At 38.1% G+C, this 12,710-nt stretch overlaps 1 protein-coding gene across 1 annotated transcript in view; it reads left to right on the forward strand.

Moving 5' to 3' along the window:
- The window catches only part of CHD4 (choline dehydrogenase 4), a 47,576-nt gene that overhangs the window by 30,354 nt on the left and 4,512 nt on the right, over positions 1-12,710 (forward strand). The window contains exons 15-20 of the mRNA XM_051211118.1: positions 5,327-5,968; positions 6,880-7,142; positions 8,631-8,783; positions 9,440-9,572; positions 10,212-10,533; positions 11,354-11,638. Of these exons, the coding sequence (XP_051071155.1) occupies positions 5,327-5,968; positions 6,880-7,142; positions 8,631-8,783; positions 9,440-9,572; positions 10,212-10,533; positions 11,354-11,638 (1,798 nt within the window). The remainder of the gene's footprint in view (positions 1-5,326; positions 5,969-6,879; positions 7,143-8,630; positions 8,784-9,439; positions 9,573-10,211; positions 10,534-11,353; positions 11,639-12,710) is intronic.

A 12,710-nucleotide genomic window follows, 5' to 3' on the forward strand; every position in this document is an offset into this window, starting at 1 on the left:
GAAACCACGCTCTAAACTACACGTAGGAGCTTTTAACGTACGAACACTTTGCCAAATAGGACAGCAGGCTTCCTTAGCTAAAACTTTAGAATCTCGCGCCATCGATGTGTGCTGCGTCTCCGAAACGTGCATACAGGATCCAAGTAGCGTCATTCATTTGACCTCACCATGCCAAAATAAAGAACCGACTCGATTCACACTTGGTGTATCTGGAAGCCCTGATTCTGCTTCCCGTGGCCTCGCCAGCGTAGGTATAGCATTGAGTCCTAGGTCAGAACTAGCTCTCTTAGAGTGGATCCCAGTAGACAGTCGTTTGTGCGCTGTCCGACTGAACGGAACAGTAAGAATCCGGAAAGATAGGGACACTTGTCGTTGCCTCTTCGTCGTCTCTGCCTATTCTCCCACTGACTGCAGCTCAGATGATGTAAAAGATGAGTTCTACAGAAAGCTTTCGGACCTTCTCCGAAAAGCTAAGCGCTCGGATGTAGTAATAGTGGCCGGTGACTTTAATGCTCAAGTAGGTAAACTAAGCGATAGGGAAAGACACCTAGGTGGATCTTATGGTGTCGTGGCTCAAAGAACAGATAATGGCGACCGTCTGTTGCAGCTATGCTCAGATAACCGCCTGTTCCTTGCAAATACTAACTTTAAACATAAGGAAAAACATCTTTTGACATGGAGACCCCCCTAATTCGTCCCGTTGGACCCAAATAGATCACATCGCTATCGGCTACCGATGGAGGGGCTCGATAGAAGACTGTCGCTCATTCTGGAGCACATGCCTAGATTCAGATCATGCTCTAGTACGAGCGCGTATTTGCTTGCGTCTTACTGGACGTAGGAAAGACGCTGCAAGGAAACCTCTTATGGTCCTACTTAATGATAGTCAAGCTAAGAGTATATTTCAGGAACAACTAGGAGAACAGTTAGGCAGCCATGTATGTGATGCCCACCCTGAGGCAGCATGGAATGATATCCGAAAAGCTGTGGAAACAGCAGTGATATCTGCTAGTAAGGTAAACCAGAAGGTTAGGGAGCAACACTGGATCTCAGCAGCATCTATCACACTGATAGATGCTCGGAAACTCATTCCATCTGGTTCTGAACATAATGAAGAGCGGAGTCAGCTTAAGCGCAAGCTGAGAAGAAGTCTACGCAATGATCGTGAACAGTGGTGGGTAGCGAAAGCAAGAGAGATGGAAAAGGCAGCGGCAATAGGTAATAGCAGACAATTGTTCAGACTCGTTAAGGAAACCGGAATTAGGAACCCGACTGTTAGCGAAACAATCTCAGAGAAAGATGGACATATTATTCATTCTCAATCCAGGAGATTGGATCGATGGGCAGAACACTTTAGGGATCAGTTCAACTGGCCTTCAGCCACACTTCGGTTTCCCACGATCTCTAGTCAACCTGAATGGCAAGTTAATGTAGGTCCTCCGTCCCTTTACGAAGTTGAAAAAGCCATAGGAAATCTGAAGGGTGGTAGAGCAGCAGGCCCTGACAGGTTTACTCCTGAGATTTTTAAGGATGGCGGTCCAGTATTAACAATGAGATTAACCGAGGTCTTAGGTAGAATTTGGGAACTGGACGTAATCCCATCTGACTGGTCTCAATCACTGATTGTGCCAGTCTATAAGAAAGGACAAAAGTCCTCTTGTGACAATAACAGAGGAATCAGTTTGACTAATATAGTGTCTAAAATATTAGCCTCAATAATACTTCGACGCCTAATCAAAGCTCGTGAAGATCAGATTAGAGAAAACCAGGCCGGTTTTCGACCTGGACGTGGTTGTATAGATCAGATATTCACACTACGTCAGGTTCTAGAACACAGACACACATTCAGACGCCCCACAATGGTAGTATTTCTCGAACTTAAGGCGGCATTCGACTCTGTTGATCGTGAGGTTCTATGGCAGTGTTTGTCACTGAAAGGAGTACCAAAGAAGTACATTAACCTTATAAAGGCTCTCTACTCGAACACAACTGGTAGAGTGAGAGCTTATGGCGAACTGTCATCAGAATTGATTACCTCAAGTGGTGTTGGTCAGGGCTGTCCACTCTCTCCATTCTTGTTCAACTTTGTGGTCGACGTACTTTTAGAGATAACACTCTCCTCATCTAAATTTCCAGGGGTTGAACTTTTACCGGGAGGTTCACTTGTTGACTTAGAATATGCAGATGACATAGTTTTATTTGGCCAAGACGCTGACAAAATGCAGAGTCTTCTGACCACTCTAAGCAACAATGCAAGCATGTTCGGGATGCGATTCTCTCCCTCGAAATGCAAAATGTTGCTTCAGGATTGGGTTACATCGACACCCGAACTAATGATAGGGAGTGAAGTAATTGAGTGTGTCGACCGCTTCACTTATCTTGGAAGTCTCATCAGCCCTTGTGGTCTAGTGTGTGACGAAATCTCAGCACGGATGCAGAAGGCTCGACTAGCTTTCGCCAACTTGCGTCATTTATGGCGTAGGCGAGATATCCGTCTATCAACCAAAGGACGGGTTTACTGTGCAGCAGTTCGTTCCGTCCTACTTTATGGCAGTGAAACATGGCCAGCAAGAGTAGAGGATATCCGTAGGTTACTAGTATTTGATCATAGGTGTCTTCGAAACATTGCTCGTATATCATGGGACCATCGAGTAAGTAACACAGTTGTTAGGAAACGGGTACTAGGTAAGGATGGCAAATCAATTGATGAAGTAGTGAAACTTCATCAGTTGAGATGGCTGGGTCACGTGTTACGCATGCCCAACGACCGACTGCCTCGACATGCGATGTTCAGTGGTATAGGAGTAGGTTGGAAGGTAGGGGCGGCCAAACCAAAACATGGCACAAGTCCATGAAGTCACTGACAAGTGAACTGAGTCGTGTTGGTAGGTGTAGACTACCTGGTTGGGGACCGCGAGATGATAGCAACCGACGGTTAGAGACCCTGAATGACATGGCTCAAAATCGTTTGCAATGGCGCAGGTGCATCCACTCTCTGTGTTCTCCCAAATTCTAATCTTCTGAATTCTTCATGTCCCTTTTTTTCCTCTTTCCAAATTTATTTCACTGGATTATACTCTTTAAATAACATCTCCAAACCCTAATCTTCCCGATTACTGCTTATACTCTTATTACCTCTACCACTACGGGATTTGAATCGACAACTGTATCTCTGTGCTAATGTGGTGTGGCAACTCGAACTGATGTACGTACGTACGAAGTTGTACGTTGTTACTGACTGACTGACTGACTGTGGGTGTATAGACTAAACATTCACCCTTCACTAGGTTTTGGAATACAAAAACTTTTTGGTGTTCGAAATTAGTTTTATTTCTTGAACTTAAGGAAGCGTTTAACATTTGACTGTGAGCTTCTCTGGCACCGTCTATCATTGAAAGGTGCAAAAAAGTACATAAACAATGTGCAAGCTCTCTATTCGAACAATACTGATTGAGTCAGAGTTTATTGTCAACTGTCACAAAAACTGACAACTTCAAAAGCTGTTCGTCAAGTTTGTCCGCTTTCCCCATTTCCATTTAACTTTGTCATAAGCATTCTTTTAGTGATAACACACATCGTCTGGATTTTTACGAGTTCATCTACCAGGAGATTATCTTGCTCACTTGGAATACGCAGACGATGATGGCGAAGAATCCGACAACTCTGACCACCTTAGGCAACCACGCAAACGTGTCTGAGATCCGTTTTTCTCTCACCTAATACAAAATGTTGCTCCAGGACGGGTCTGCGTCAACGCTTGAACTAATGATAAGGAGTGGTTTTATCAACTTTCACCATTTGTGGCGTAAACGCGATATCAATCTGCCAACCGAAAGGTTAGTTTGCAATGCAGCAGTTCGCTCCGTCCTACTTTATGGGTGGGGAAACTGACCGCGAATAGTAGAGGATATTCGTAGGTTATTAGTATTCGATCATAGCTGTCTTCGAAGTGTTGGTCGTGTACTTTGGGATTACGGAGTAATCTGTGACTGGGTTAGGAATAGGGTACTGGGTAAGGATCGCAAATTGATTGGTAAGGTAATTAGTCTTCATTAGTTGAAGTGGTTGGGACATATGTCCAACCACCGCCTACCCCGACAGGCGATGTCTGGTATAGGAACATGCTGGAAGAAAGCCAGGGAGGGGCGTCCAGATCAAAACATAGCACCAGCCCATGAAATCATTAACACTTAAACTGAAGCATATTAATAGGCATAGACTATCTGTTTGGAGTCCGCATGATTATCGTAATCAATCGCTAGAGACTTGCAATAATACGGCTCAAAACCGTTTGGAATAGTACAAGTACTTCCATTCTGACTTCCCCCGAATTCTGAGCTTCTGAAGTCCTTATAATTTTTTATTATTTCACTAATCTGTGTTTTCTTGGATCGTGTCTTACATTCCTAATCTTTTCTATCAGCACTGGTACTGTTACCACCTATATTTCTCTGCGTTTCGGTCTAATGATTTCATCTTTATGTTGGTGGGGTATGGTTATTTATTTAAACAAATGAACATTGGTACAAGGAGGCACCAAGTGGATATGCACCACATAAATCATTCGATTTGTGTGAGGGCTGGGATACTGCCGGGTGCTCAAACCGTAGCAGGTGATTTTCTTAGGGGCCACACCCGGAGCCTTTGACCTAAAGGTCTGATCCACAAGGTAGTAGAGTAACGTAAGGACATGCAGTCCCATGGTAGCCGGTGACCAACGATTGGTTCTTACGCCATTTGTCCCCTCAGGATACTGAAGCCCATGTGCACTACTGGTTTGGAACTGGGGTTTTCCAACTCCCTTAGGTGGGCTCTCCGTGTCCACTAACCCGGTTTTAGCGCCGGACATTCGCTTTTCGTCCTCTCAATTTCGCAAACATCACCCCCGCCACGAGAAGGCAATGAGTAGGACCTCTCTGGCAGTGGTTGTATGCACATGGTCATGTGAGAGCACTTCGAGAGGTAGAGCTGACTCTCCCTACTCTCGGCCGTATCAGGGCATTCGGGGGCGGTGGGGTGTAGTAGCTTAAACCGGTGTACATAATTACATACTTTGCAACTTATTGACTGACAAAGTGTTATCGCCGACCCTACGTCCAACCCTACTCCCTTGCCCGCGCTTGGGACCAGCAGTGTTCTAAGGGACACTGCAGTCGAAGTTTAATTAATATTTGGCGTACTTGGTAATTTCTTTTTATTGCTGATGGTGTGTTAACGAATTCGAAAACAATATACTATTTATTAGCAATTTTGTGATTCGCATCGTTTAGCCACAAAATGTTATATCAGTGAAATTGTTTGCAACTTTTAATTTTCTGTTTCTTAGTCTATCGGGTTTGCTGATTTTTGGGACAGACTGCTACATGAACGCTATGAGCGTCTCTTGAATACTGAAGTTGAAGCGACAAGCGAATCCAGAAGAAACCATCGAACCATGCATAACCAAAGTATTAGAGACGTAGTAGGTGATAATTCTAGTGATTTGAACAAAGAATTACAACTAGAAAAGGATGATGAAAATTCAACTGATTCATTTATTAGTGATAAAGAAAAACTGTTTGATAGAACCAAAGCTGTACGTGAAGTGATTAAGTTACGTTTGTCCCGGCAAGAAAGACGTAAGGTTTTCAATCTTTATCATGGATTTGAGGATGAAAAACTGGAATTGTTAGTTGCTGAACTCCAAAGCAAATATGGGAACTTGGGTCATCAAAAACCAAAAGCTAGACCCTGTTCATCTAAACCAATGCCTGCCTCTGTCAAACGAGCTCGGTCATCAAGAGTAACTTCTAAAAAACCATATGATCGAAATGCTTTTGAGAAGTCTAATACTTACCACGTCACAGATTTTGAAGATTCTTTAGAGGGAGGCTCTATGCCAGACATTACTAGTGATGATGATCCCCCTTATCTGCCGTCTGACGGAACTGATTCAGTCGAACCAGTTAAAGATTCACTAGCATCAAGTGTGAGTTTTTGTTGTTATTGATATCACACTTAAGATTTTCTATTCCATAATTTAATGCGTTTAATATATCGGGAATGCTCGTTTTATACTATTCGCCTAGTAACCAAAACACGCAGGAAAAGAATGTGATCATCAGTTTTTTTTCACTTTACTGCTGCGTATTGGTATGTCAACTAGTGAAAATAACACTGTCTGTTGCCTAGTTGTGTTATCCTCTTTTATCATTCCATTTGAGAGCTAGTGCCAGTAATTGGGTTGTGTGAACAATTACCACTCAGATTTGTTTTACGTCTATCTAGACATTTGTTTACTCACTCGTGTTCACCTTCAAAAGAGTCCCCCACGAGTAAAATCTAGATAGTTTCATACTTATTCAAAAATGATTTCCTGATCATACTGATTTATAGAATTATTAGGGTTCTACAAATCGGAAAAAACGATGTCAGTAATTTTCAGGATAATAATTACAACACGAGTGACATAAAGAAAATAACATAAAACCTTTAGTCATTACAAAGCGAAGATCACCTAGTACTAGATAAAAATGCCTAATCAACAGAGCCCTGATAAAATGGAAAAGTAACTTAATTTCAATTGTATATAAAACTTATTTCTTTATTTACTATGCATTTATTCATTTTTCCGCACGTCTTTGGTGCATATTATTGCAGTGTAATGTGAATTTGTAAAAATGTACGTCCCTGATGGAACTTGTTTTCATGATGAGTTGTTTAAGTCACCGATCCAGTTGGTCAGGTAATCCCAACCATAAATCATCTACGTATTTGTTCCATGAAGCTGTATTTTAATGATTAGCGATTGACATTGATAATGTTTTTGAATTATCAAAGCAAACATTTATTAATTACTGTATAAATTGAATAATGTGTGGATTTATTAACCTCATACAGCGTACTCGAAGGTCTAGCACTCATACGTCTTTGCCAACTTCTGAAGCTATTGTTGACAGCAGTGACAGTGAAGAGTTTCTTCTCTGGGAATCATCTGCTAATGCAGTCAATCCAGTTTGTTGGTATCCCACAGCTGATACTTATGCCAAATGGAGAGCACGAGTTTCCGATCTTGGTCAGCATATCACATGGCATCGGGATGAGTTATTTATATATAACTTTGGCCCTAATGATCGTCAATTATTCAACAACGCAGTTATGAGGTAATTTCTCAGATATTGTTCTATAGAATTACGCCTCTTGAAATTATAAAGATGGGATTTTTTGGGATGAACATAATCCCTTGTTTTGTTTTTGTCATTTTTTTATTCTTTGTATTGTGCTGCAATATATCATATCTTGTGAATCATTTGGCGTCTATTCTTCATTTTCATAATATTCATTCGTTAGGTTCACCATCGCATTAGGATATTTTTCTATTATCTACCAGTAATTTCTTTATTACTTGTAACGGAATATTTGAACTTGATGACCAGAACAACAACCTTTTTATTATTCTTAATAAATTACAATAAGCCCCAGCTAATCCATTTAGTGGTTATGATTTTCGCGTCACCTGTTTTTCCCACTATTGTTGTCTGCAGACAACATTTTTAGTGACAAGTTTTGAAGTTTGACATAGTATCTCACGTGAATTCCTGGATATCATTCCCATTAAGAAATCACTTGTATCATGAAGATTGAAGTGATCAACAGAAAGCTATTTGGTTAAGATTCAACTGAGCTTATCAGCTAATTATGGAGTTAGAAGAAATATCCGTGAATGATCTAAAAGTCTCCAGCATTATGTTGACAGTTTTCATGAATAACGAACTTAAAAAACTCACTTAAATTATTACTATTGTTACTTTTGTATAAAGGTAGAACATCTAAACCATAGTTTATTTAATTTTTGTATAAAGGAATTTATTAATTATTCTGTAGTGATTAGCAATACTTTTAAACTTTATATGTTTACTGATAATCAAATGAATCTCTGAAATGTTGTGTTTCATTTATTAAAAACAATTTGTACACGCTGCAAAGTGTATTTTTATGCTGAATCATTTTCATGCTGTACGATGGTAAATTGGGTCCTAAACTATTGATTAAAAAACAATGAACATATAGCTATCACTAACTCTGTTTGATAACGAAAACTACTGATTCTGTATTTGTTTTTTGAAATTTTTCATTATTGTGTATCTGAAACAATGTAATATGATCTAAACCATTCATTCGCATACGTAAATGAACCATGTGGAAAATTTCAAGGGAATTATTAATCTAGTTCAATACATGTATTCCTATAAGAAAGGTCTAGTTCTTACTAATGACTTTTTAGCGAATAATGAATGGACTCTGCTAGGATATCGTATATATCGATACGACATTATACTTCTTGTCCATCGGTGATTTAGTAGAGCCTAATTATAGTGGTGAACTAATAATCTAAATTGCTATATCATGGTCCATACATCAAAAGAGAATGCTATCCATTAATTGCATCATTAGTAATTTTGATATGGGAAACGTTATAAGCTATTTATGAAACATTGAATTACTGAGAGAAACGCTAATCTACGATCGTTGTCAAGAAGCCAAATAGACGTCAGACGGAGTGATATTTCGACTTAATGTTTTAACGAAGAAATTGGACTCACTAAGATTCTTCAATGCTACTTTATCTACATTTTCTTTAAAATTTTTAGGTTCGGTCTTCCACCACCTGGTATTGTCCCACCTCAAGACTGGCTTCCGCCAGCCTTATATTATAAATCTCAATTTCAATTGTTTGGTTACGTATGTCTGTACATGAAACATTTATACGATGACCCGAATGGATTAGATGAATCTGAAGAAAGGTAGGCATTCTGGTGTTTTATTTTGTAAATTATTCGGATAGTTTATTGTGTATGCATAAATCTCTATTCTACATTTCTTTTTCTAATGATCAAAAAGGATATAAGTAATTACGTGTCACCTTGTAAAACTTGCAGTCAATCTCTGCTGAATTTATCAGCCAGTAACTTAATCAAGCTAGTATTTAAACTCATCAGCGATATTTGTCATGAATAAATCATTTCGTACAGCTAGAAAAATTAGTATATACTTTAGAAAAAAAGCCTAAAATATTCTCGACAATCGTTTTATTACCGACCATTAATTAAAGGCTGATTGAGGCTTGATGTTTGCTCGTTCCATTTAACTGTATTAAGAACATTCTATTAAACTTCATGCAAAATGAATTTTCACTTTCACCGTTGGGTTTTTCCATCAAAGACAAAATGAGTGAATTCTCTAAAAACAAGTGTTTATTTATGAATGCAACACTAATTAGTTGCATAAATTTTGATTCAGAATTCTAAAACACTAAAGATCTTATAACTCTATCAGGGTGCGATTTTTCTGGTCTTCCCTTCCCAACTTTCTAATGTCACACATCCGTAGTTCAGAATTGACGCATCGTTTTTGATTTTCTTTCTAATTCATTTTCTGTGTCTTTTTATTTTGTATTTAGTTGGTCCGATGGTTTACCTAAAGAACATTTATGTGTTCCTGCGGTGCTTTCACGTATTGCAGTGATGGCGTTGATTAGAAATAAAGTATTACAATATGAAGATGTAAATGGACCGACAAGTATTTCTACTGATGTTAGTCTTATTGTTCTATTATCTGGATGCAAGTATTTATCCTTAATTATTATACAAGTTTAATAATCAAATCTGCAGGCGAAATCGAACAGCTGTCTGTACGTCTAGGAAGAAAGAGTCTTTTTCGCCATGGTAACTGGGTATCATATTTAGCGACATTTCGGTTCAAAACTCGGCGCTATGTGCAAGCTACCAAATAAAATAACTTCGTGTTCATTAGTTCAACGTAGGATTTAATTTGATTGAGTTCTATAGAAACTGATAATAATCCAATGTTGTAAAGAGAAGCTGTGTCTTTAACTGATGATTTCGCTGAAATTGAGAATAAATATTCGATTATAATCGTTGGAAATGTTAAGTCAATTACATCATAAATTAACCCATACTGACTACTAAAAGAGAATGTCAGTTGTTAGCTCAAACTTGTAAAACTCAGTCATCTGTACTGGAGAGTATTGAGAAATCAGAACATTTAGAAATAAGTAGTATTACAGTTGATGTCAGTTCTTCGGAATTCACTTTCTGCCAATCAGTTTTTTGTGAAATAACGTATATATTTTCTTGCAACTTATAAGCAAATATGTAAGAAATAATTACATTCTGCAATGATTTGTATGCTCCCTTCAATTTCTTTTAAAGATTCAAAGTCCCACTTTCAAATTTGCTATACACGAAGGTGGTTTGACGTTATTACGTTCTGTGTGGAATGAAGAATGTGCAAAGATCAGTAATATTTGTCAAACAATTCAATCTCATTCAGAAATAGCGAGAAATTCAGAGTTAATAATAAAAACCCAGAGAATATGGCATTCACGTCATGATTACTGGCTTCTTGCTGGCATACTTGTTCATGGCTATTCTCGATGGGCTGATATATTAGCTGATCCACGTTTTCGTATTCTTAATTTTGGATTGTCAGGAGTTCTAAAGGGTATGCATAAGCTTATGAATGCTGATTTAAGTAAGTGTTGAGCGTACTTTTATTTTGATAGTTATTCATTTCTTTTTCTCCTAAATATTCGTAAAATAATAATCATAGAAAAAGCATTTCTCGTTTCAGACGTCTTAGTTAAATAGACCCGTATACCCAATTAATATCAATGTCTCTACTGAAAGTCTGATTTATCACTAGTTCTATCAAAATATTTGTAATTGCAAATGGGTTATTGACTTTTGATGGTAATCTCTTACGTAGCAAGTGTTATTCTCTTGAAAATCCTCCAATCTTTTTACTTTATGCTGATCATAAATAACTTTGTTCTTCACCCGTTGTTACTGTCGCTTATATCTCATTCTTCTGCATTTTGTAACTCATCATTTTCTTTTCAAATAATAACTCTTGATTATCACGTGTAACTGGATATCTAAGATGTGCATCTCAACATGTTTTTTCAGTTCACCAATTAACTCCTCAACTCTTTCTTAAAAACTAATATGTTCACGCTCCCATCTTAACACATGATCTTTACACTTCCTATTCTACATACGTGATAATACGTTATTTGGACGTGGTTGTTCTGCTTTACCATTTTTATTACTTTCGTCAGGTGTTTAACCACTAATCTACATTATAACAAGGTATTACTTCTGTACATTGTTTACAAATATAGTTGTGCATTTTTTCGTAAGTTGAAAAGACTTTTAATTATCACTCTTGAACTACTTATTAATGATGTAAAAGGTCTTTGATTGTGTAAGATTTATTGAATATGCGCAAATATTTATTAAATAGAATTCCTGTTTTAAATGTACAATTTATTTATGTAAATTTACTTTTGAAGGTTCACATGGCACATCATGCACTTCTCGTCAAACTCCTGAATCAACTGAAGCTCAAGCATTCCTATTAGATCGCTTGAAATTACTTGAACAAGCTTTAATTGTCGAACAAACGTTGTACGAAGTCGCTGAAGCTGCTCTTAGTAGTACCACACACCAAAATCAACTGGACCCAGTTCGTACTAGAAATTTGGCTATTTGCCTATCTAATAAATTAATCCAAACAGGAGCTCGTAAACGAATTGCTTTACCTAAGGATCCAAGGGCAAGAGAAGCTACACGTACAGGTCTGTCTATAACTGCTCAATGTTATAAGCAAAGAAAAGTGGTCTTTTGCTTATTTATTATTCATTAACATGTCACACATAAATAAGCATATATGGTACTCTTATTACATTATTCATATTTTATTTAATATATTGCTAGGGAATGTTGAAACGTTGTTTATGTCTCCTATGACGCTCCGAGTCCTTCGTTAGCAAAACTTGTTGCTTTGATTCATAAATCTATTCCTGGAAACCGATGTCGAATTAGAATGCTTTCGTAATTTCTCAATTCGCTAAAATGATTAAGTTTAAAATCGAGTAAATCAATCTGAAATATTTGTTAGTTACAACTTTCACTACTATTCTGTTCATAGTAAACTTATCCTTCTCTCTGATGTATATTATTGATAAGCTTCAAAATGTCTGTAGGTTATGTGATTATTAGTGTTTCTGAACTGTTACTCGTATAGAATAATATCATTAAATGAGCGTTACTGAGGCTGTTCAAATTTCTAGGTGGAATAAGTAGATTAGGTTCATCCTTACTTATTTACGCCTGTTACACCTCATGGAGGAGCATAGGCCGCTCACAAGCATTCTCCATTCAACTCTGTACTGGGCAATCTTTTCCATTTGTTTCCAGTTGCTATTCATCCTTTTCATGTCTGCTTCCAACTCCCGAAGCAATATGTTCTTAGTCCTTTTTCGTTTCCCTTCAGGATTCCAAGTTAGCGCTTCCTTCGTGATGCAGTTTGATGATTTTCTCAATATGTGTCCTATCCATTTCCAACGTCTTTTCCTAATTTGCCCCTCAGCTGGAAGTTCATCTGTTCTCTACCACAGTAGGCTGTTGCTGATGGCATCCGGCCAACGGATATTGAGTGTCTTGCGTAGATGATTATTTATAAATACTTGTACGTTTTTCGGTGATGGTTGTAGTAGTTCTCTAAGTTTCAGCTCCGTACAGTAGAACTGTCTCGAGATTCGTATTGAAGATTCTGACTTTGATGTTGGTTAACAGTTCTTTTGAGTTTCATATGTTCTTTAACTGTAGGAATGGTGTCCTTGCTTTACTAACGATCGCCTTTACGTC

The sequence above is a fragment of the Schistosoma haematobium genome, chromosome ZW (genome assembly GCF_000699445.3).
Source record: "Schistosoma haematobium chromosome ZW, whole genome shotgun sequence".
NCBI classification, from domain to species: domain Eukaryota; kingdom Metazoa; phylum Platyhelminthes; class Trematoda; order Strigeidida; family Schistosomatidae; genus Schistosoma; species Schistosoma haematobium.